Source organism: Drosophila montana, unplaced genomic scaffold (assembly GCF_035044405.1).
Source record: "Drosophila montana isolate Dmon_TW-CO22-7 unplaced genomic scaffold, ASM3504440v1 contig_1083_1, whole genome shotgun sequence".
Classification (NCBI taxonomy): domain Eukaryota; kingdom Metazoa; phylum Arthropoda; class Insecta; order Diptera; family Drosophilidae; genus Drosophila; species Drosophila montana.
The window spans coordinates 981,137-1,004,665 of record NW_026996074.1 but is presented as its reverse complement, the minus strand read 5'-3'; the positions used below and the strand labels follow the sequence as shown (position 1 = coordinate 1,004,665).

At 33.1% G+C, this 23,529-nt stretch overlaps 3 protein-coding genes and 1 long non-coding RNA gene across 9 annotated transcripts in view; 1 reads left to right on the top strand and 3 right to left on the bottom strand.

Moving 5' to 3' along the window:
• Positions 1-6,880: 6,880 nt before the first annotated feature.
• LOC135431378 (probable maleylacetoacetate isomerase 2) lies at positions 6,881-8,083 on the bottom strand. The gene is made up of 3 exons (XM_064686538.1): positions 7,598-8,083; positions 7,197-7,527; positions 6,881-7,141 (listed from the first exon to the last, which is right to left on the bottom strand). Exons 1-3 carry the CDS (start codon positions 7,875-7,877, stop codon positions 7,012-7,014), a joined length of 741 nt encoding a protein of 246 aa, XP_064542608.1. The 5' UTR covers positions 7,878-8,083; the 3' UTR covers positions 6,881-7,011.
• Positions 8,084-8,914: 831 nt separating this feature from the next.
• Positions 8,915-12,433, bottom strand: LOC135437412 (probable maleylacetoacetate isomerase 2). 2 transcript variants are annotated; one of them, XM_064695423.1, is made up of 4 exons: positions 12,261-12,433; positions 9,797-9,974; positions 9,402-9,732; positions 8,915-9,344 (listed from the first exon to the last, which is right to left on the bottom strand). In XM_064695423.1, the coding sequence occupies exons 1-4, from the start codon at positions 12,282-12,284 to the stop codon at positions 9,215-9,217; spliced, it is 663 nt and encodes a 220-aa protein (XP_064551493.1). In that variant the 5' UTR covers positions 12,285-12,433; the 3' UTR covers positions 8,915-9,214. The 2 variants fall into 2 exon arrangements, with proteins under 2 accessions (XP_064551493.1, XP_064551441.1); XM_064695371.1 differs by lacking the exon at positions 12,261-12,433 and having other exon boundaries at positions 9,797-10,110.
• On the top strand, positions 10,290-10,759 carry LOC135437537 (uncharacterized). Its single transcript, XR_010437708.1, has 2 exons — positions 10,290-10,499; positions 10,552-10,759. It is a non-coding gene; the product is annotated as an uncharacterized LOC135437537 (long non-coding RNA).
• Positions 12,434-15,805: 3,372 nt separating the features above from the next.
• LOC135432122 (serine-rich adhesin for platelets) overlaps positions 15,806-23,529 on the bottom strand; it is a 28,987-nt gene continuing 21,263 nt past the window's right edge. For 2 of the 5 annotated variants that reach the window (XM_064687656.1, XM_064687739.1), the window contains 3 exons: positions 21,139-21,300; positions 20,530-20,954; positions 15,806-18,980 (listed from right to left, as the gene is read on the bottom strand). In XM_064687656.1, the coding sequence (XP_064543726.1) occupies positions 18,791-18,980; positions 20,530-20,954; positions 21,139-21,300 (777 nt within the window). In that variant the 3' untranslated portion in view covers positions 15,806-18,790. Of the gene's footprint in view, positions 18,981-19,810; positions 19,913-20,529; positions 20,955-21,138; positions 21,301-23,529 lie in introns of all 5 variants that reach the window. The other 3 variants (XR_010436896.1, XR_010436897.1, XR_010436898.1) reach the window with 3 other exon arrangements.

The following is a 23,529-nucleotide window of genomic DNA, read 5'->3' as shown; positions in this document are numbered from 1 at the left end:
TTTTACTACACACATTCACATGCATATGTACATATGTATATGCTATAAAATATATACAACAAATACACCTAAAACAAACAAAAAATGAACGCTTGACAGGCTAGTGATTACTATTTGAAACACTTTTTACCTCAAAGACAAAACTTATTGCGTTTCTTGTTTTCTGTTTCTGTTTCTGTTTTCTGTTGTTGCCCTTTTGTGCTTATTGCTATGTTTATATATTTGTATATATACACACACACATGTTTCTTAAATATTACGTTTTTAGCCCTTAATATTCTATTATGATATTGTTAAAATGTTGATCATGATAATGTTGTTTAATTTTCGAAAGAGTGGTACAAATTATACCAAACAAGTGGTGTTAATGTTTTGAGCGCGCACGTGAGTCTCCTTTTTGATATTGGTTTTATGCCCCTAATTTGTTAATCCTCATATATTTTACACGTCTGTTTCGTAAGCAACAAATTGCGACTTTTTAATTTCCAGTTTGGTACGGATCCCTTGTTTTTATATTTAAAGATATATATATATATATATATATATATATATATATATTATATTTATATATATATTTTTATTTATATATATATATATATATATATATAAATATTTTTTTTTTCGTCCCCAATAGAATGAAACCGTTTGGCATTTTGTTACAATCATCATACTTATATTCTGTTTTTGGAAAGGTTTCCACCATTATTTTTTCATACATACACTTTAATCTTAAGTATTACCTATTTTCTTTTTCACCTAAAGCATCACAAGTAACTTTATCTTAAAAAATAAATCAATATCTCTGTAAAATAAACATACATACACCAAATCGGCCAAAAGATACCACTATTAATTATTAAGTATTGTGCAATTATTACCCATTATTTTGGATACATTTTGAACTCGTTGTACTTTATATACATTCATATTATATAGACAAGAATCCACAAAAGAACCAAACATTGCAAAGCAAAGAGTTATTTAAACATCACATTTGAATTTGTTTAATTCATGGAAGCCCCCATAAACATACAAACGCATGGATATATATGATTTACCTGTAATGAAATATATTGTTTTACTTTCGGCGCCACATTATTTACTCTAAAGTTTAATTTTATTAATAAAACAAATATAAATATACAAATCTTAAATAAAATATTGCCAAAAACGAAATAAACCAACATTTTAATGTGTTTAATTGAAAGCACCCGGCACATGGCGCATAAATCACCACTCACAACCACAGCTCCACTAACAGCGTACTCTAAACAATTCTGCAACATTATCATGTCAAATCAACAGTCAGTCAGTCAGTCAATTAATCAATCTCTCAGCTCAGCTCTATATAAGTTTTAACTTCAGTTCAGTTCAATACAACAATACAATCACTGAAAACGCTCAAGAATAAAAGAAACCCGATTCTAAGCTAAGTTTATCAAAATAAGTTGAAAAGTTGTTCACATTATTATTGTATTTTTTTTTGCTATTATTGTTAAAGCTTACCTTCATTTGTTCTTATTTGTGCAATATTTATATAAATATTATAAGAATAATAATAAATATGCGCCAAAAGAGTTAAATAGTTACAATATTCGTAAAAACCAAATTGTGACAAGTTTAACAAACAAAATCTTAAGTCAAACAAATCCAAACTTAAAGTAATATTGAAAGTACAGTCGAAAATGCTAGTGTGCCTTGACAAAAAAAAAAAAAAAATATAAAAGAAAAGAAAAGAAAAATGGAGATTTCTGTTCGCTATTTTATGAATAATAATTACCTTTTTACATAATTATTAATTGATAGTAAGAGAAACAAGGCGTACAGAGTGTAGTTAAATTTAAAAAAAAATAGACCCTCAATAAAATTGTAAGATACAAAAGAAGGAGCAAACAATAAGGACTACAACGACAACATTCAATTCTACAGCCACAATATCGCATACCACAAACTTAAGTGTTCGATGCAACAAAATCAGAACAAGCATAAGACACTAAACCAACTTCTGACCCCTAACAACAACAAATACAAGAAACAACAACAAAATTCGTACATTTTATCGTCTTTTTTGTCATGGCAAACCAGAGACAAGCAAAGGCGCCATGCATACAACAGTTCATTTGTACATGCAGCATGCGTAGGCACATGGCATATTCACAGTTACCTCACATCCGCACACGCACACATATGCCCACACCTAAATACATACACACATATATGCATAGATACACGTTGCATACACATTGGTCGTACTAAATAGGATCATATGCGCCTGCTCACTGAGTTATGTTTAATGTATGAGTTTTATACGGTATCTAAAGTTAAAGTAGAGAAAACAAAAAATAAAACAAATATATATATTTATGTATATTTGCACTGGATCTGTGATATGTATTTAAAAAAGAGAAAACAAGCAAAAATATGAAATATAAATATCGATTAAAACGAAACATGAAATTAATTATGAAATAATTAATTTATTCTGAAATGACGAAAAGCTTTCCTTCAGAAGCAAAACAAATAAAAACAACTAAAGCAGCGTGGCGTTTGTCATTTTCTAAGCAAAGCCTTGCACTGATCGTTCCGAATGTCCGAATATTTCTTCTTGTCCCCAAATCGAAGCCAAATCAATGCCCGATTCAGTGTTAATGAAACCCATGTCTAGATATGCCACGCCTTCATGCCGACCGATGCAAGATCGACTGTGTGTGATGAAAAAGAAGACAAAATGCTGCGCTCTGGGTCCTATCCTGCCGGACAGTCCACGTGATTATGCTTGTTAACATTATATAGATTTTTTTTCTAAAATGCGTTTGTGTTTTTGCTGTATAATAAGGCCAGCTTTAGTTATCCAGAAATCATATTGAAAAATCATAATCCAAGATAATACTGATTGCTTTAACGAGTATCAGATAATTAACATCAAATCGAACGGTCTACATATTAATCAGTCATATTTCTCATAACAACAGTCACCACTCGTCAACCTCCGCGGTACCCCTATACTAGCTAAAAACTCATTTATAAATTCTTCGGAGCGTCGTACGCATATTTTATTTCGCAAGTTTTATAAAAGTTATTTAATGGTAAAATATAATGCTGTTATTTCAGCGACGGAGTCTATTAGAGTTTAACTAGTAAAAAAAAAAAAGAAACAACTTTTATTAACTATATATTTACGTATTTCAAATATTTCAAACTTGACTTAAATGGTTAAAAAACAAAAACATTTAACTAAGAATCGGAAGAGCGCAAGTAATCGAAAAATATGTTATATAATATAATTGAACCGCAGTTTTTGCTCTGTAACATAAAAAATAATAAAAAAATTATAAAATAAAATTATATAATAAGTGCAAAAGGATGTTACATTTAACAATCAAATCAGTTTTGTTTTGCTTGTATGGTAAAGAAATCATAAAAATACATATATACGTATGTAGTAGTATGTAAATTCTACAAAAAGTTGTTACTTATAATTTGTTATGCTTTGCCTCCACACTGTTATTAGGACAATTTAACAATTATATGCATAATAACACATATATTTATATACAGATAATATATAAATATATGCACACACATTAATAAACCTATATATACATATACCGATAACAAGTGCAAATGGAAATAATATAAATCTTTTGGAAAGACGAAACGTTACAGATTTATAATATATGCGATATTATTACATAATGCGATAAATGTCGGGTATGATGATGCCATTCTAGAAACCGAAAGGTATGTGGGATATATGGCTACATACATACATATTCAGACATTCATATATACAAGCCTCCATTTGCCATTGCGTCTATTAAAATGTATTGGCAACAATAATAAGAAGAAACCCTGTTCAAGTTCGGCAACAAACCCAAGCTATTAAAATATTTAACAATATATTTGTTATATGTATATATTTATATGTATGTGTGTAATATACAATATATATATATATATATATACATACACAGTAAATGCATACATACTATACAAAAATAGCTGTTAGCGTGATACATAACATTATTATTATTTAATTCATACAAGTAAAAGGATTAAAGTTGATACAAAACGAGCATCCAATGGTGCTGTGCCGACTTGTACTTTCCACTAAGTACCCTCGCGGGAAAATGTGCAACTCAGCTCAAAACCTTGCAACATTTATTTGTCATCAAGCGATGTTTGTCATCCATTCATTTAAGCAACGCAGACTTGCGCTCATTGGTTTAATATAAGCATTAAAGCAATCTAAATGCTTTAATCAGATTTGTGAAGTCAACATATATATATGTATGTTTGCATATATCTCATGGCGAAACAAAAATTATGTACGCATGATACTGTCACATCATAGGTAATAATTCATTTAACAGTGTCACAGTCAGACGAGACCTTCTTATATTTGATATATCAATTTAACAACATAGTTACAATAATTTTAATTTCATAATAACGTCAGTCAGTTGTAAGGCCAAAGTAAACGTTTGTGGAAAATCAATGTTTTGTTTAGTCTTCTTAATAAAAATCGTAGATTTCAATAAATGGAAACCTAAGATAGTAGAAGCATACGTGAGTACCTTAGGATGAAAAACATAACTAATAATAGACAAAGTTTAAACGTTGCCTTCACGTTGTGTACTTACAACTGTTGCAATTGCAAATAATCGCAATAGTTTGCAACAATGCAAAACAACGTGTGGGATTTCTTTTGAAGCTGTTATACAAGCCACTAGATTTTACAATTAAATCAGCAACACCAAATATAAACAATATAGAAACTAACACTTTCCTCAACATTTCTTAGACAAAGTCAACTACTTACTAACATGAATATTCAAATTATGACGAAGATAAGCAAAGGATTAACACTTTTCACACAAAATTGTCGAACCTCATTTGCACTTTACGAATACAAAGAAACGAACTCTAAATGCAATTTTAAAATTTGAAGCAAAAACCTCAATTGAACGGTGGTCATTTGAAATTCTCGTAATCGCAGAACATTCAAGCAAGCAAAACATCATGGAAACTCATTCAAAAGTAAAAGTACTAAATCTTTTATGATTTGACTGTGATAAAAATAATGACAAAAAGAGATGAAGTGAATGAATTACCAAATGAATTGTAAAATAGAGGATGTATAAATTGAATGTATGTATACACACGAATATAATCTTGAAGTAGGTGCAATACTGCGGCTCTTTAACAAACCCAATAAGTAGAATGAAAATTGTTTGGTACGTGCTCATAGTGCAACACCATGTGCGGCCTAGGATATGTTGTTTAAATAGCGATAATAAGTATGTATTTAATTACTGCGAAACAAAAAAAAAACTAAACAAAACGAATAAATATTAAAGTTTTACTTATATATATTAGCAAAATATTTAAAAAAAATTTTAGCAACAAAATATCGAGCAAGGTATCGAGAAAAAAATAACAAACAAGAAAACTTAATTATTAACAAAATGCAATAATTAAATAAAATAAAATAAATAATAAATAAAAATAAATAAAAAATTTAAAACAAAACATAGATGATATTTAGTTATGCTCTATTAAAATTTATAATCGATTGAAGTTTTCTAAAGATGAGGTTCAGCTAGCGAAGCAGAAGATTTTATAAATATATTTATCTATTATTTTACTTGAATTTAAAATCTATATATTATATCTCACACACAATCTTCATACAAGTAACCCAGAAATTCATTTCTTGACGTCTCTTTGTTTATGAAAAATGCAAAAAATGATAGCTAAAAATAGTCTAGAAAGTGTTAAAAAATAAAAATCAAAAGGTAACGTAGATCATTCAAATTTAAAAAAAAACACGTAATTTTGAACCTACTCTAATAATAAATCAGATCTTGTACAATTTGGCAAGAGGCTCTAACGGGACCGCCCAAATCCAAAAGTATACAACAAATAGTAATCTACATATAATTATATACAAATGCATAGTACATATAACCTAAGAAATTCATACTCGAATTGAATTTGCAAAAAGCTCTTCAAGATCAGCGCAACAGAGATAAACAGCGGCAGGCTGGATACAATTTATAGAAAGCAAATATAAAGCTAGGTAGGTCCGATGTGTCGATATGACATTCTACTGAATGTAATACTAATGGTAATGTTATGATGTGCGTCTGGCGCATACGTATGAAATAGTAGTTATAGTCAAATTTGTTGAGTACATATATATACAAATACATACACGAAATGTCACATACTTGTATGAGGTACTAAAAGATCCGTAATGAATAAACAGAAGTAATTGTAAAGTAAAAATCCAAGTCATGGTACATAAAGAGTTATAAAATACACATACAAATAACATGAATTACTCATTTAAGAAAGATTATATAAAAATAAAAACAAAACATAACTAATAAAGAATATATTAAAAAAAATGTGGTTTTTCTTTAAATATTTATTCTCATTTTACTGATGCCTTTAAAAAAAGAATGTAGCCAATAACCAGGACATTTGCAAACTCAAAAACCTCAGTAGACAAAAGGTCGCAGTTTCAAAAAGAATAAATTAAGGGGTTACATAATATACAAGCGACTTTGCGGACATTCTTTATTTTTTAATTTAAATATGTTTTATTTTGCGCTGGCATCGATCAGCGCCTTCTGATCTCAACCAAGCGAATATATAATCGAAAAGCGGACATCCTAAACTCGCTTAGTTGTAGTAGTTGTATTCTAAAGGGATTCTATGAAACGCAACCCCATAGATGCCTATAGCCATTTAGCCTGATATTCCTGGAATTTTAATTTTATTTAGTCAGTGTATTTGTAATGCTGGAATTTTTAATTTAACGCAGAAAGTCGATTTCATAGTTTACAACAATATAAGATAAAAAAATTGACAATAATATTAAAGACAATTTTATTTGTTGATTCGCTTCGTTTAAATGCAGGCATAACTAGATAGTTAAGAGAATTACAGGTGGATGTGGAATTCAGACGAATTTGTGGATTATGAGTTGTTTAAAATAATATTTTATTTATTTGCCAACTTCGGCGGACAGTCTGGTTGACTGTGTGGATGGCTGGCGCGAATAGTTTCATTAGTAGTCAAACTGTGGTCGAGCTGCAAAATTGTAGGATAAGGATCCAAGGAAACTTTGTACCTGAAAGAGGTTTGAAATGCAAGAAATATTACGTCTTTATGATGCTCAAACTCACCTTCTGGCGTTGAAAACTTGTGGAACAAGGCAGCAATCAGCCATGGATATTTCATCGCCCACACAGTATTTCCCAGATGAGAGCGAAAGCACCTTTTCCAGACCACGAAAGCCACGTGATATCCAATGTTGCGCCCACTCCCTGCTCTTGTCCTTGCCCAGGTGTGACAATACTAGTCGGTTTTGCAGCGGCTGAATACCAGAGCATATAATCTCAACAATCTCGCGCACTTTGGCTCGCTTGTGCGGATCCTGTGGCAACAACGGATGCAGCGGTCGTGTTTCATCCAGGTAATGCATAATGGCCACAGAATCGCATAGTGTCTGTCCATCTAAACACGAGTAAAAGAAATATTGAAACTACCAAAAATTATGCCATCTTAAGGCACATAGGATACTTACCTATTTGTAGCGCTGGTACCTGTTGCATAGGATTTAGTTCTCGGTACTCATTCGTGTAGGTTGTGAATTCATTAGCTCTATTCGTAACAAGACTTGTAGGCCTAATTTCATAAGGTATCTTTTTCAATCCCAATGCAATTCGTACTCGCCAGGAACAAGAACTGTAGCAATACGAGTAAAGCACTGGCTTTGTATCGGGGGAAACCATAGAACTGGACCTGCGTATTCCACTCTCAGCCAAATACATGCACTTTGCTATAGATTTTCTGAATGCACTCATAGTGTAAAGGCAAATACTCGAAAGTTACGGATAAATTTGTTGCGGTAGTTTGTACCGGTGTTCAACTTTAAGAAAATTGTGACTACTATCAGCAAATCTCTTTGATATGTTTTTCCGATGATAAAGATGGAATATATTACTTATATGCGGTGTATGGCTGTATATAGCCATATAATAAAAACAATACACTTTGTTAACCGACTACCGATTAACTATCGATACAAAATGCATACATTCGTGCGATACTACGTTCATTTAAGAATTAAGCCAAAATCGATATTTATGAAATACAAACGATCGACTGAATAAAGTTAAGTGAGAAGTTTATTTGTTAAATACATATGTAGTTAATATTTGGAACTGTTACAATATTATGGATATTAACATAGTCTAATTGTATGCGAAATCAGGCGGTTTGTTTAAATCTATAGGATAGACTCTCAATTCGATATGAGGATCGATGAATGCGTGTTTCAAAAAGGAAACGAGTAATTTACGTACATTTAATTTTGTGCATTTAATTCACTGGGTTATAGTTTGTTTAGTGCTTTTAATTTAAGGAAATACAGTTTTCACACTTAGCTTGTTAATACAATTTTGGTAGCAAAGAGACATTCATTGTTTATTGTAATATTTTGTCACCGGATTTGATGTCTATGTAAGTTATGGTATTTAGGTATCCTTAATTTAAAAATGTTCTGTATTTTTCAGTTGTTCTTTATTTTATAATCAGAATGCCTGCTAATAGAGTAGACTGAAGTTTTGTACTTTTCAAAAAGTTCCTTGTAAAGCGCCCAACATTTTTAACTTACATATGTATGCATACTTCTATATATTTGCGCATTTTGGTTTATAATGGTAATGTAAATTTGCACTTAAACTATTTTTGCTTTTTAAATCCCTGAATTAAATTTTGCTTTTCATTATGTGTTCTTCTTGAATTTTTTTCTCCTGTTAGCCTAAATAAAATTCATAAAAATACGTTTATATATGAGTTTATCTTTTAGACCATTTTACATATTGAAAACTAAAGAAAATACATTTTGTATTTTTTATTTGTTTTTGTTTTGAGAATTATTAATATTGATTTGTTAGCATGCCATTTAAAATTTTATTTTTATCGATAGTATTTTTATGCATTTATGCATAGTTAAATGCTGTTAGCAATTTTTTAAATCACATCCGACTGTTTCTTTGAATCAAATCTCGCCTCTTCTCTATCTGACTCTAGCTCCAAAAATGTTTATTTCTCTCTGTTGAGTTATATATTTGCTTGTTTTACGAACTGCAATTCACTTTTTCGTTTTACGGCGTTTTGCAGTTGTCGTCGGAAAATTCTATTTGTTTGGCAGCTCCGGTGGACAGTCCGGTTGATTGGAAGGATGGGCAGCTCGGAATGCTGGGTTGCTCTCCAGCTCACGATCAATGCGCAATATAATGGGATATGGGCGCAAATCTACGTGGAATCTAAGGAAGATTGTCTTAAGCCTCATTTTATCTGAATTCTAATTATGTGGGACTTACCTTCTGGCATTGAATACCTGTGGTACAAGGCAGCAATCAGCCATTGAGATTTCATCACCCACACAATATTTGCCTGCCGAGGTGGACAGTGCCTTCTCCACGGCACGGAAGCCACGCGTTATCCAATGTTGTGCCCATTCCTTCTTCTTTTCCTCGCCCACGTGGATTAGAACAATTAGGTTTTGAAGTGGTTGAATACCAGAGCAAATTATCTCAATTATTTCGCGAACTTTGGCTCGTTTGTGTACATCTTGCGGCAATAGCGGACGCTGGGGGCGTGTCTCTTCCAGGTAGTGCATAATAGCCACTGACTCGATCAGTGTATGTCCATCTACACGGAGGTTAAACAAATTTAGAGACCTTTTTGACAAAATTGTGGCATATGCTGTGCTCACCAATTTGCAGTGCCGGCACCTGCTCCATAGGGTTTACCTCGCGATACTCATTGCAGTGTTGCTCGCCCCCAGATTTGATGAGACTAATAGGCTTGATGTCATAGGGTATTTCTTTAAGATTCATCGCAATCCGAACACGCCAGGAGCACGAGCTACGCCAATACGAGTAGAGTATTGGCTGTGTATCGATAGGAGCAGAGTTAGTTGACATTTTAATAGAATTGCTTATTGCTATGCTGCCAGTTCGTGGTATGCTGACAACAAAATGAAACCCTCAGTCAGCCAACTGCCATTTCAGACCCATTTCTAGTGATATCTGTTCATTTGAATAAATAATGTAAGTCGACATAGAACAGAACAGGTTGATACTGATAATGAAGGCACAGACTCTTCATATATTTTCAGAGGTGATCTGGTCAAACCAGTTGCTCAGCAGCGAGTTTGTTAATTTGCTTGTTGTTTCTCTATCCGCTGCTAAAATTACACGATTGTTTTTATTACTAGTACTACGTGGTGATAAAAAATGTACATTCAAACGAATTAAGGATTTGAGGTGCGACATATTCACTATCGATTAAATGTCTCAGCAGAGCACAAAACTTTAGAACTCGAATATTATCGCTTTCGAATATACACACAAATATTCTATGTTCTAACAGTTGAAAATACCAAAGTTGTTAAAGACAACATATGGCCAATATTCGTGAGATATTTTTTGAATTCTATTAATAAAACTGCAATTGTTGCTATTTTAGTTCGGTTCATCACGTTGATGGGGTGCGATGGGGAGGATGTTTCCTAGTCGAGCACTCCCGACTGGAGTACTTTTACTTGTTTATTCAGCATGAGGCATTCCTTTTAAATACTAATAGAAAAATCTAAACAATGCCTTTATATGTATATGTAATCTGTTTTCGTATATAATAAATTATCTTCAAAGCTATATTCAGATTCGATTTTAAATGTGGAAAAGGAATTATTTTCTTTGACTACTTTTATTAAAACAGATGGTTAAACTATTGATGGATTAGATTGATAGATAGATAGTACACACAACATTTAATTTCTCTCTTTGTGGAATGGTTTTTTTAGAATTTAAGTGCAGTCTACAATTTCAAATTGTATCCCTTTGTTTCAATTTTCCTCAGGCAGGATTGAATTTTTCGAAGTTAAAAGTGTTAATATCAACAAGAGAAAAGTGTGTTACAAAAGGCAATATAAATACTGTTTTAAGACAACTTTGATTTTACTGTGTGATGTATCTTATAGTATATATAAATCAAGCATTACATTTTTGTCAATATTTTATTTTATAAACAAAATAATAACAATAATTATATAAATATAATTTGTATTTAATATGTGTTAGGAATTTACACATCACTATCTGCAAAAAACATGAAAATTTTATCAACTGAACAGTTTTAACATACAATCATGCAAATTTATTGAAACAGTTAAAATAGACGTCAACCTGCTTTATTTTATAGCTTTAAGCACAATTTGATTTATTCCTATTGTTCTTTCTTTGATATACCCACATGATTCATATAGGGGCCGTGCGTTAATTGACTATGCTGCAAACGATATGAAAGTTATATACACACTGACCGCCTGTACCAAAAACCGAAATGTGTAGAGCAACAGTAATAAAAGCCAATGGCTCCGCACAAGCGCCAAAATAACATACTTATATATGTTTGTGTGTGTATTTGTATTTGTATTTGTATTTGTAAAAAGGAGCCTATCCCGTTCGGTCAAAAAGCAGCGATTCCGGGAAAAAATGACGGCCCACATAGGCCAACAATAAAATGTGCGTATATATGTGTGTGTGTCTATATGAGAGCGTAATAAGTTGCCTAAAAGTTCGTTGAACCCATGTGAAAGTAAAGTCGGTAGTATCCAGAGATAGAATGGAGCCGAGAGTAGGCCGAGTCAGCAACGAGCTCCGATATGTGTCGTACATCAAGGTCGGCTAGGGGCATTAACCTTAACCAATTCGACGTTGTCCTGGTTGCTATTAAGCAAGAACAGGCCCGTATGACGCGCCAAGGACATTCGCAGACGTCCATGGCGCTGCGCTCAAGAGTTATCGCGAGCGCAGCACAAAATGGCTCACAAGTTTCGCCGGGGTGCTTTTATAGGGGTTGCTTCTGAGTGTACGCCACACCGTAGTTTGAGTTGGACGCAATCCGCAGGGTTGTCGAGTCCATCTATTCCCTAATCCGTGCTCCATTTGTCGTAGGCACCACCATAGCCTAGCAACTCTGTACGCACCATTTCTCAGTGTGTACGCTAGCGAAAAAAGCTTTCAGCTCTGCGCATGTGCGGAAAACGCATGCTGGCAGTATGAGTTTGACTCAAACCAGCGGCAGCCGCTGGCACCGTAGTATGAGTGAGTTTTCAGCAAGGATTTTTTGCCGAAGCAGGCACAAAATTTTAGCGCCATTCTAGCGAGACTTACCTTGGCTATGGCCGAAAGGGACATAGCGTTGTGATGATACTTTGAGTAGTTAATTTTGAAGCCGTTAAAGCCGAGCGCACCGCGAAAACTATAATTTGCCGACCGGACGGGGGTGGGGTTCAACAAAAACTAGACGTGAGCTGCGTTAGGCGGTCTAACTTCAGCCTATCCACCACCGACACAATAATTGTATTATCCAAACAGCAATTGCAATTACAAATGCGCTTTTGCCAATGTAAATCGGTGTTTTTCGATTTGTTTTATCTGACTGCAGGCGACCCTTAATGAACTCAAAGTCGAGCTCCGACAGCTGAGGTAAGCGCAGCACGCAGCAGCAAAGGATAACAGCGACTGCGACAACGACAGGACACAATGCCAGAACGCAACTGAACACACTGAACTAAATAAACGAGTGCGAAAGCGAAAGCAAAGGACAACGACAAAGCTAACTGAGTAAGGGAGGCGAAATGATGAGAGGAAGAGAGAGAGAGAGACAGAGAGAGAGAGAGACAGAGAGAGAGAGAGACAGAGAGAGAGAGAGAGAAAGAGAGAAAGAGAGAGAGAGGAGGAAAGGAAAGGCCAACAGAACACAGTAAATATAGCAAAAGCTAAAAAATTGCTGGTAATTGTCTTTGATAAGCTTTCCTAGCTTATTTCGAAACCAACGAGTCGGAATCGCCATAAAAGAACATAAGCTGAAATGGTTAATTTTTGTTAAGAATCTTTTAATAATTAAAACTATTGTTTTTTTTTTATGACCACCAGTTTATTTGTGTTTTCATTTTAAAATTTTTTTACTAGAGTTTTTGTAAGTTTAATTCATTTCCATTAAAGTTGCTCAAATGATTTTCGATTAAATTACGCGGCTTAAACCTAAAGGTATGTAACATATGGACTAAAATAGTTAACAACTTGTTACAGTTTGTTTATACAGAAAAACGTATACAAATAAATACTTAATATTTATAAGGACATAAAACTAAAACAACATCAGGAAATTGAAGTTGAACCCATTACAAACATTAATTTTAGTTCTGTTTTGTAGAAATGCAACAATGTGTATAACGACTTTTAAACAGCCGCACAACCAATAGAATATCACACCAAAAATGGCAAAGTACAACGAATCCAACAAATTGTAAGAGAGAGAGAGAGTGTGTATGTGTGTCTGTGGGTGTGTGTTTGTGTATATGTGTGTGTTTCTCTAAGGAGACAGCGAACATTGCTAACTAGATAGGTTACGATAATGCTAACAACAACATCGTGAGTCGTTCTTCATTGAGGCAGGATTCTTGACTGTACAGATTTCTCCAGTGGGTGTACCGGACTTGGGCTTTGGGTACAACATTCATAAAGTTTAACTACCTCAGCGCTACATACGTTCTCGTTGTCATTTAGCTAGCTAACAAAATTAACTGTATAAGTGCATACATAAGTATGTATGTATGTATGTATAAAATTGCCAACAAATCAATAAATTATTGTTGTAATATTTTAAGAAAATAGTGTCCATATATCATCATATTCGTGGTCGTCATCCAGACGGTACCTTTGGTTTGCAAACTATGCATACATTTTTTGTAATTTTTCTTTTTTTTACTTATCCTAATGCATTCGAAGAATTGACTACAAGTTAATGGCAAGAGCCACCTTCGTTTTTGTTTTTGTTTTTAAAGAGTTTACATGTAGAACATACGTTACACATACACATACAATACACAATAATCATAATAATCATAATTATTTTAATGTTTAATACAACTGGTAACATCATGCTAAATACAATATGCCATAATTATAAGACAATTGATCCAATATGCTAAAAACTTTTCATTCTATTATATTTATCAGAGACGCAGCCATAGTCGAACATTTTTGACCATTTTAGCAATACATAATTTTAAAAATTATTTGGAGGGAATATTCATGATTCTCAAATATCTTTACGTTACTCAATTTGATATCAAATGTAAGTGTAAAGAATATTTCCATGTGTATAAGAAAAAAATATAATATTCATCTTTGTTTCAGTAACGAAAGAGATATAGTTTTTGTTTTCGATTTAGTTTCGTTGAAAAAATGCATAAGTTATGTGCCAAAAAATTTGCTTTTGTTATTAGTAGGTACCAAAAATGTAAAGCATAGATAAAGCAATTTTGTATTAAATGATAGCATGTAAAATCCATTTGCCGTTCATTTCAATTTACACCTATTTTGATCATCAGTTACAACCATGAAAACATTTATGTTTACATTTACGCATTTGTACACATACGTACATATGTATGTACCGTAAAATATTTCTTACTGTCTCAATAATTTTAGACCAATATAATTATGTGTGTCTTCGTTTGTTCTTTGTTTTTTTTTGTATTTTAGAGAATTTACATGCTAAGTACAATTTACGTTCAACAAGAGGTTATAGCATTTTAACTAATGCCATAAAGTAACAGTTTCTTTGTCTATAAAAGATTTGCATATTACAGTTAAAACTTACGTCTGAGAGTTGTGTACTTGTATATGGTACTTTATTTTTACATTCGTACTGCTGGAGATTCGGGAGTGTACCCACATTGATCGAGTCAGTAAAACTGAGCAGTAAAGTTAGTTGCGATTAATGTGTGCACGTGTGATTATATGCCTGAATTCGTTGCGATGAATCTTGGCTAGATTATTGTGTGGCACAATATATATTTAAAAATAACTTTAAGCTTATGAGTCATTTAGCTGATTGATTAGAAGGGTCTGTATATTGTTCATACCTTCAAATAAATATTTTAATCAAATCGTGTCTCACGATAATAAAAGATCTCACGAAAAATGATACAAATATTTATATACCACACTCTGCCTAAGAAATTTATAATATAATCATCGTTCATTACTAGTTCGTCAGACCTTTAAAAAGTATGCCTTCTATATTTGCATTATCGGCATTTTGCCTGAAATTGTCACTTACATGCTAAACAGGAATGCAATCATCCATAGAAATTTAGATGATGATGTCTGTATTTACTATGTATACATGTATTGAATGCTTTTCTTAATAGTTTTAATTTCTTTTTTTTGTATTTTAAATAAAATTGATATGTCTAAGAGCTATTATCAATCGTTTTCAAATTTAAAAAGATTCTGTTTGGTATTGTTTCTCGAAGTAATTCAGTTGTTTTTGTTTATATGAACTTGTGCATATGGTTAACTTCATATAAGAAGTTACTCGTATTGCACACAATTTGTATATTAAAATTATTGTTAGAAAGTGATTTCGTCGAATACATAAGTATGCATAAGCTTCAGTAAGTACAATTTTATCTTAACTATTCGAGTTTTATATTGTTATTTCACTTGAGTTTGAGTTTTGAGCTAAAATAAGTCAGTGGCCCATGAGCGCGTGCTTTTTTTTTTTAGTTTATATACAGATTTTATAGTATACACATACGTTAGATGTAATCGTATTTGCATGTGTGTATAAGGTATGTGTGTATTATATATATATTTATGTTTATATATGTATATATATATATATATATATACATATATATATATATATATATTTAGACTTTATAGTATACACATACTTTAGATGTAATCGTATGTGCATGTGTGTATAAGGTATGTGTGTATTCTATATGTATATATTTGTGTATATATATATATATATATATATATATATGTATATATATTATATTATACATTCTCGTACACTTAATGAACAATCACAACGCAGAGTATTCGAATAAAGTGCTGGCGCCGCTGAGATTGCATTTTATTTTGAAATCAGAGAAAAGTGAATATAGCACAAAATACATTTCACAGATTGTCATATCTACTTTGTTTGCGTTTCGACTAATGAAATAAAAATGCACCCAAATCGCATTGAAATAACAGATACGAATATTTAATCAAAAGATAAGGAAATATTAAACATAAAAATAAATGAATATACATATGTATAAATATGGGTGTAAGACAAAAATGAATCGGGCAAGAAGTTCTCTTTTGTCTAGACGGTAGGGCTTACAACTTGCAGACTTCTTTAATATGCTATATGTTATTATTTAAATCTTCTTCTTATTCGAAGTATAGCTTTTTTTGTCTTTAGGAAACTTTATGGTAAAGCAACAAAGTACCGAATTTTACTTAACATTAGCTAAATAATAGAGCTAAGTACATATTTATTATTTATGGTCTATACTTTTGCTTAAGCACACATTTGAAGACTTTATTCATAATACTTAAGACTTAAGCTTGAAGGCATTTTTTTAAATTTTTTTCAATGCTTTTCAAAGTAAAGCATTGTGGCAAAGGATGGGAAATTGTGTCAATGTATTGACTAATTCGTAGAGAAAATGCAGACAACATAAGTTGATAGTCAGAATTTGAATTTACATATGTATGTTTTATTTTATGTATGCATAGATTCGTTTCTGCTAACATAGACCACATACATTTGTGATTGTACGCGTATATATGTATGTATATACGTGTGGTACAAAAATAGTGTAGCTGTCTTGAGAAGAGTCTTTTTAAGTTGCTTCCGTAGCCCACAACAAACAGTTCTGAAGATGCTTAGTGGTGGGTTGCTTTGGCTGTAGCTGTACCTAATTACATTTGTATTTATGAGCAATTATTTACCTACATAATGCAATTACGTATATATGTATGTATGTATGGGTGTATTTGAATTATTAGCAAGAAGTAATACATACGTTTACACTCACAAATACCAAACAATTATGAACATTATCTAACTAAGGGCTATGAATATTGGGTCTATTTTAAAATTAAGCGAATACAACGTAAGGAGCAAAAGATATTCTGGCACAGGTTTGTGCATCGGAACTTGTGAATATGTATAGCAGTATCCTGCATCCTGCAGTCGTGTCTGAGTATTGAGTATTGAAGTTCAGGACTGGATTCCGTGTTTAATACTTATTTACACTAGCTGATGTCCTATTGATCGATTAATAAGCAAATTACAACCTTGAAAATTGCTAAGAGTTTGTTTGCTTTTTGCTTGGCTGTGTCGGTTCGAGTTGGTTAGTTTGATGTATGTAGCTCTTAATACAAGTAGATTTTTCATGCATTTTGTTACAGATACATTACATTACATAACATTATACTTATTTACGTCATAATATACCACTGGGCTCGTAAACATTTATTGCGTACACTCAATTGATCTATTTGCTGTAGTACATTAGCTCACTGTCCAAATGGAAAACGTGTGATTCTTGTTGTTGTTATTCATCATTTTACTGGCAGATTTACTGTTGTACCAATTAGGTACACGTACATAAACATTTATATTATTAATTAATATATACTTTTAAGTACTATAATAGCTACTAAAAACGTTATGTGTATATATATGTGTTTAGTTAGGGCTAAACGAAAAGCTGTTTTTTATACTCTAAGTTTTCGCCTTGAGGTGAATGAGTGTGTGTTTGTATGTATCTGATTTATTGATAGATATTATGTCTTTTATGCATTTGGAGAAACATTAAAATAACATTTACTTATTAGATACAAATGTATATGTATATAAAGAATTTACTATGTATATAAGTATATATACAATATATTTATCTACTTATATGCATGCATTTTTGTTCTTTATTTACAAAATGGCGGTAAAAGTTAAAATGTTTCAATTTGAGTTACACTTTGTTTTTCTTTTTAGCTAAAATCGTTTTTGATCTCACTCAATATCACTTGATTTCACTAGAATTTTTATTTGCTTTACATATAGCAATAGTTTAGATGTGTACGTACAATAAAAGTTTAAGTTTTACTGCTTGAAATTGCTGAATTGGAGCTTAAAACCTAAAACAACAATGATCGTATAAGCTATATACTTTTGTATGTACTCAACCATGTGCATATCGTAACTCTTACAAGCTAAACACGTATCGCAATAAAAAAGTATCTGTAAAATGGGATGCAACTAGTTTAAGTAGAAAAACATGTAGTAAACAGTACGTACGGGCTACTAGATTAAATCAACGTTGATTTGGACTAGGTTAAAACTACAGTCGAGTCGAGAGTCAAAAGAAAACGCCTAATATAAAAATACGGTAGGTATATTTAAGTGTGTAACACAAATATTGCATTTGCCTACAATAACTAGTTAATAACAATTCAATTTGAACTTGCTTCAATGTTAGTTAAATTTATGTACAAATTAGACTATGACTCAGATCTATATCTGTAATTATCAAGACCAAGAGTTGTATAGCAAAGACAGATATATATATGGGTAGATAGATAGTGAGATAGGAAGAGTGTGTAGAAAACTTGTGAAAAGTATGAATTAGAAAAATGCCTTTAACTGCTAAATACATCAAAATTACAATATTAATTTACTTACAATACACATTTAACTCTGAGCTTGATTTTTTTTTCATAAATGTCTGTATTTAACATTACTTCTGACTGTAAACTAACTTTATTTTCTAAGAGTGGTAAACAATGCTTGCTGCTTGCTTAACGCGATTGTCAATCGATGCTGTTGCCTGGTTGATCCATATCTAAGAAGATGCAGTGGCCAGAACTGTTACTGCAGAGGGAGCCGATGGTACTGCTGATGCTGCAACTGCCACTGCTACTGCAGACAGACTTCCATTGTTAGATTGCTGTTTGGAATTTGATGATTGTTCCGCTTCTTGTACTCGATGCGTTTTCATATGGGCACTGCGGCTTTTGACCTTATTGAAGACTCTGGTAAATACAAAGACAGAATAGTAGCAAATGTCTTATATTAGAGTCTTGGATTAACTGGGGCAGTACGTAATTTAACTAGAATGCGAGCTATAGAATATAAGCACAAAGAACACTTAGATGTAGAAGGGAGCACAGATAAAGCAGAGAATTTTTAATATCTAAATTACATGCAGATAAGTTTTTACGGCGATGCATGCAAAAACACGAAAAGCTTTTTCTGTTCTATTTATTTAATTTCTTTTTGTCGGTATTATGTTACTTAGCCTTGTGTGAAGATAAATTGCTTTGTTGTAATTATTTACTATGGAGAGTACAGAGTTTTGCTTGAAAGTTTCAAAACATAAAATAGAAAATTAATAGGTATAGTTGTAAGAGAACGAAAGAGTTAAAATTTATGTGCGCTGGAATGTTGTAACATAATGAATACAATTGCGGCGATTCTTCAGTTGTGATCTCGAAACGATGCGTTATATACATATTTGTATAATTTAGACCAAATTTTAAGCCAATCAGATGTTCAGGATCACGCATAAAGCAAGCTCCATCATGGTATGTATGAAAGAATTTCACATTTAGAAATTGGTTAAAATCGATGAACGAATTTCCCAGAAATGGTTATGTGGGTTTTATATTTACAATAGATCAAATCAATTGGCATTTAGCGCTACATTTATAAAACAAAATAAGTACAAAAATACATAAAATCAGAGAACAGAGAGTTTCGAAGTAATTAAGAGACAAACAGAAATGAAATGAAAGAAACGCAAAGTGAAAACATAAAATTATAAATATGTATTTAATATATATGTATATATATATATACTTACCCTTGGTTTTGACATCGTGGCCCAAGCGATTTTAATCGCCCTGAGGCTGATATTGTGAGGAGTTGATTTCAGTTACGCCTATTTGCGACCTGTGACACTTCGCTTTAAAATTGCAATTTATTGAATTTATTTATTGGTTTGATGGTTTGAGTAGGCGCGCGTATTGTAATTGAATATAGTTTAATTTTGTTTGGATTGTCATCATGGAACAATAAATACAATACAACAACAATAACAACAATTATTATCGCTTAATGAGAACGCTAACTAAATGGCATGAAAATTTAGGATTAATACATGGAATAAACTAAATGCTGAAAAGAACACTACGAAATAAAGGCATGAAGCAAACCGAGGCGAATATATAAGTAGTAGATCGATAGGAAAGGAGCTTGAAAGTGTAGTGAGTAAACAGCAGAACTTACTATAAGAAATCATAGATTTTCAACGAAAACAAACTTACGTTCTACACGAAAACGGAAGACGGAAAAAGAAAAAAAGGAACATGAAACCAAAGTGATAGTTATTAACCCAGATTTTTGGGCTCAATTACGAATAACTTTTGAGACGAAAGTTACGGTTACGATATAACGTGCTTTACGGTCTTAACTCAATACGGGCACTCAAATCGCTCAATATGCTTGCGTAATTCAAATTTTAATGAGCTGGCATTTTAGGTTTTACGAATTGTTGTGGATATTTTCTTGGGGGAATCTTACTTGCCGCACACCTTGCAGGGAAATTCACTCTCCTTGGCTGAATTGGAATTGTTGCTGTTGCTGCTGTCTTTTGATGCTGTCGATGCTGTTCCTGTTGCTGCTGCTACTGATAACATTGCAGTATTTATGGAAGAGCCTGGTGCAATGTTGTTGCTGATAATATTGTTGTTGAGGGTGGAGTTATTGCCATTGGCGTGCGTTATGATTGTTGTTGTTGCACTGTTGCATTGATTGCTATGGCTAATAGTCTGGGATGCGCATGCGTTGTTGCTATTGTTGTTGCTGCTATTGTTGCAAGTATGGTTGTTGTTGGCACTAACTGCCGTGGCATGCTGGTTGTTGTTGTTGCTATTACTGTTGCTGGCATTTCTGCCATAAGCGTGTATGCGAACATGACCATGCAGAGCTGCTTTCGAGGTGAAGCTCTATAGTTTGGTCACCGACGCGGAGTCAAACGCAGGGGGAGATATAAGCAGTATGTACAAAAAGAAAGGAAAAATTAATGTGATTCAGTTTTGAGGATATTTTGTTGTGCTATGGGCTAGACAAGACTAATTATGGTTATATGCCGGACTCAATATATCGCAGCATTCATAGACTATAACTTACCGCCGAGCAGTCGGCAATCTCGCAGACGTAGGGCTTCTGTTCCACCGTTGGAGTGCTGGCAGGAACTGGCTCCATCTTTAGGTGAGAAACCTTGTAGTCCACACATAGTTTTTTCCAAAAATAATACATTTGAACGCATTCGCCCGAGGTCTTCGTAAGTAACTGAAAGGAATGTAAGTATAGTTGTGATACCAGCAAGAGTGCCCAAAAATTCTCTCTTTATATGCTTTACAGTAACAAACATACTCATTCTTGTTTCTATTTTGTTGGTTCAAATCTCTAACAAACCAAAACAAGGGAGGTTGGTATCGATGCTTATCGATGTAGAGATACCACGTTTATCATTTATTTTTGAAATCCTCTTTCATTTCGACAGAATATTTAATATCGATTTTCAGACCTAGTCTTTTGTGAAAAACACTTCAAAATCAATGTAATCATATCGGTGTGCTTTGCAAACGTGATATCATGAGCCTGCTGCGCTAAGGTGCTGAGCGTCGGACTAACGACCGAGATGTTGCTGTTTCAAGTGTATTGACAATTATCAATTTTGTTTATTTTATTTCTCATTATATCCATCTTTCCATCTCTTTGGAAAGAATCTGGTCTCCGCAGTATAACAATAGCCAGGATCGTATTGAATCTGTTCAGTTGGTTGTTGGCGATATAGATTCTCAATTTCTGCTAGGACGTCTTCAATTCTCTGTTCCGGCTAGACCAACCAGAAATTATCGCCCCTTATTCCTATCGACGTGCACAACAGACTACGCTATGCACAATCCTTTTCGCGTGCTATGTAAAAATTACAATAATATGCATCACGTTTTATCTACCGAACTTTCTTTACTCCTAATAAAATCGATGCTTTCAGGATACCTTCGGGAAGTCACTGACCATACCCAGCTATGAGCAGGGGCATAGCTTGCCGGACAGGCTGTAAATTTTCCCCCACCGGGTCGGTGATTTCCCATTATTTTCCCAATACTATCTCTTTATCCTATCTACTTAACACTCTATATGTATATCTGGCATATAGTTCTTTACTTTATTAACAACTAGCGGGTATAACCCGGCCTTGCCCGTGGCACGTATGTTATAAAATCAATGTTCTCAAACAAATTTGAAATGATTTTGAAACTGATCGGACGGTAAACAAATAACTTTCATACAAACGTTTTCCGCCAATTTACCACTGTTGCGAGTGGAATTTCCCAAATCGCTGAAACACGTATTCATTACATTCTTATGTAGAGCTTTGAAAATAACTTTGAAGCAAATCGGACACAATTTAAAACTTCGCACAAAAAATCTTTGAGTCGCATTCCACCCGAAAATGTTTGATTTCTTCGAAAAGTGTGAAACACGTCTCAAATGATTTTTCTTATAGATCTTTGGAAACGAATTTGAGCGCGAAACGTCACCCACCAAATCTTTGACCTCCATTTCCACCAAGGAGGAACGGATTTTTCGAAAAGTGTGAAACACCCCTCAAATGAATTTGAACAAAGATCTTTGAAAATAAATTTGAGGCAGATCGGATCGTTAACAAAAAACTTTCATACAAACGTTTTCCGCCAATTAACCACGGTTGCGAGTGGAATTTCCCAAATCGCTGAAATACGTATTTATTAAGTTTTTATGTACAGCTTTGAAAATAAGTTTGAAGCAAATCGGACACAACTTAAAACTTCGCCCAAAAAATCTTTGAATCGCATTCACCCCGAAGATGTTTGAATTCTGCGAAAAGTGAAAAACACGTCTCAAATGAATTTTCATATAGATACTTGGAAATAAATTTCAGGGCGAAACGTCACACACCAAATTTTTGACCCCCATTTCCACCAAGGAGGGATGGATTTTCCAAAAAGGGCGAAACACCCCTCAAATGAATTTGAACAAAGACCTTTGAAAATAAATTTGAGGCAGATCGGATGGTAAACAAAAAAGTTACATACAAACGTTTTTCGCGATTTTTCCACACTTGCGGGTGGAATTTCCCGAAACCCCGTCTTAACGTGCACCTACATCACATAAGGTAACTACAGTGAAAATTTCAGCTTCCTAGCTCTTACGGTTTGGGCTGTGCGTTGATCACCAATCAGTCAGTCAGTCAGTCAGTCAGTCAGTCAGTCAGTCAGTCAGTCAGTCAGTCAGTCAGTCAGTCAGGACAAACAGTTTTATATATAGAGATGATCTTCTTACTTCTTACTTTTAATATAGCAAATTAAGATTATTTTTAATTTTCCTTTTTTCCTACTTACACCCTTCTTCTTAGATGTAGCTCTAATAGCGTCACTGACAAAATTAGCTGTGAAAAGGGGCACAGCTGGCCGGACTGGCTTATAAAACACCTCCATCGGCGATGCTATTAGAAATTTGTGTTCTCTAACT

Coding starts and splice junctions, on each gene's coding strand:
- LOC135437412 (XM_064695371.1), bottom strand. CDS start 10,007: ATGTCAACTAACTCTGCTCCTATCGATACACAGCCAATACTCTACTCG. Junction 9,733..9,796: donor GGTGCCGGCACTGCAAATTG/GTGAGCACAGCA, acceptor ACCTCCGTGTAG/ATGGACATACACTGATCGAG. Junction 9,345..9,401: donor CAGGTATTCAATGCCAGAAG/GTAAGTCCCACA, acceptor AATCTTCCTTAG/ATTCCACGTAGATTTGCGCC.
- LOC135431378 (XM_064686538.1), bottom strand. CDS start 7,877: ATGAGTGCATTCAGAAAATCTATAGCAAAGTGCATGTATTTGGCTGAG. Junction 7,528..7,597: donor GGTACCAGCGCTACAAATAG/GTAAGTATCCTA, acceptor ACTCGTGTTTAG/ATGGACAGACACTATGCGAT. Junction 7,142..7,196: donor CAAGTTTTCAACGCCAGAAG/GTGAGTTTGAGC, acceptor AACCTCTTTCAG/GTACAAAGTTTCCTTGGATC.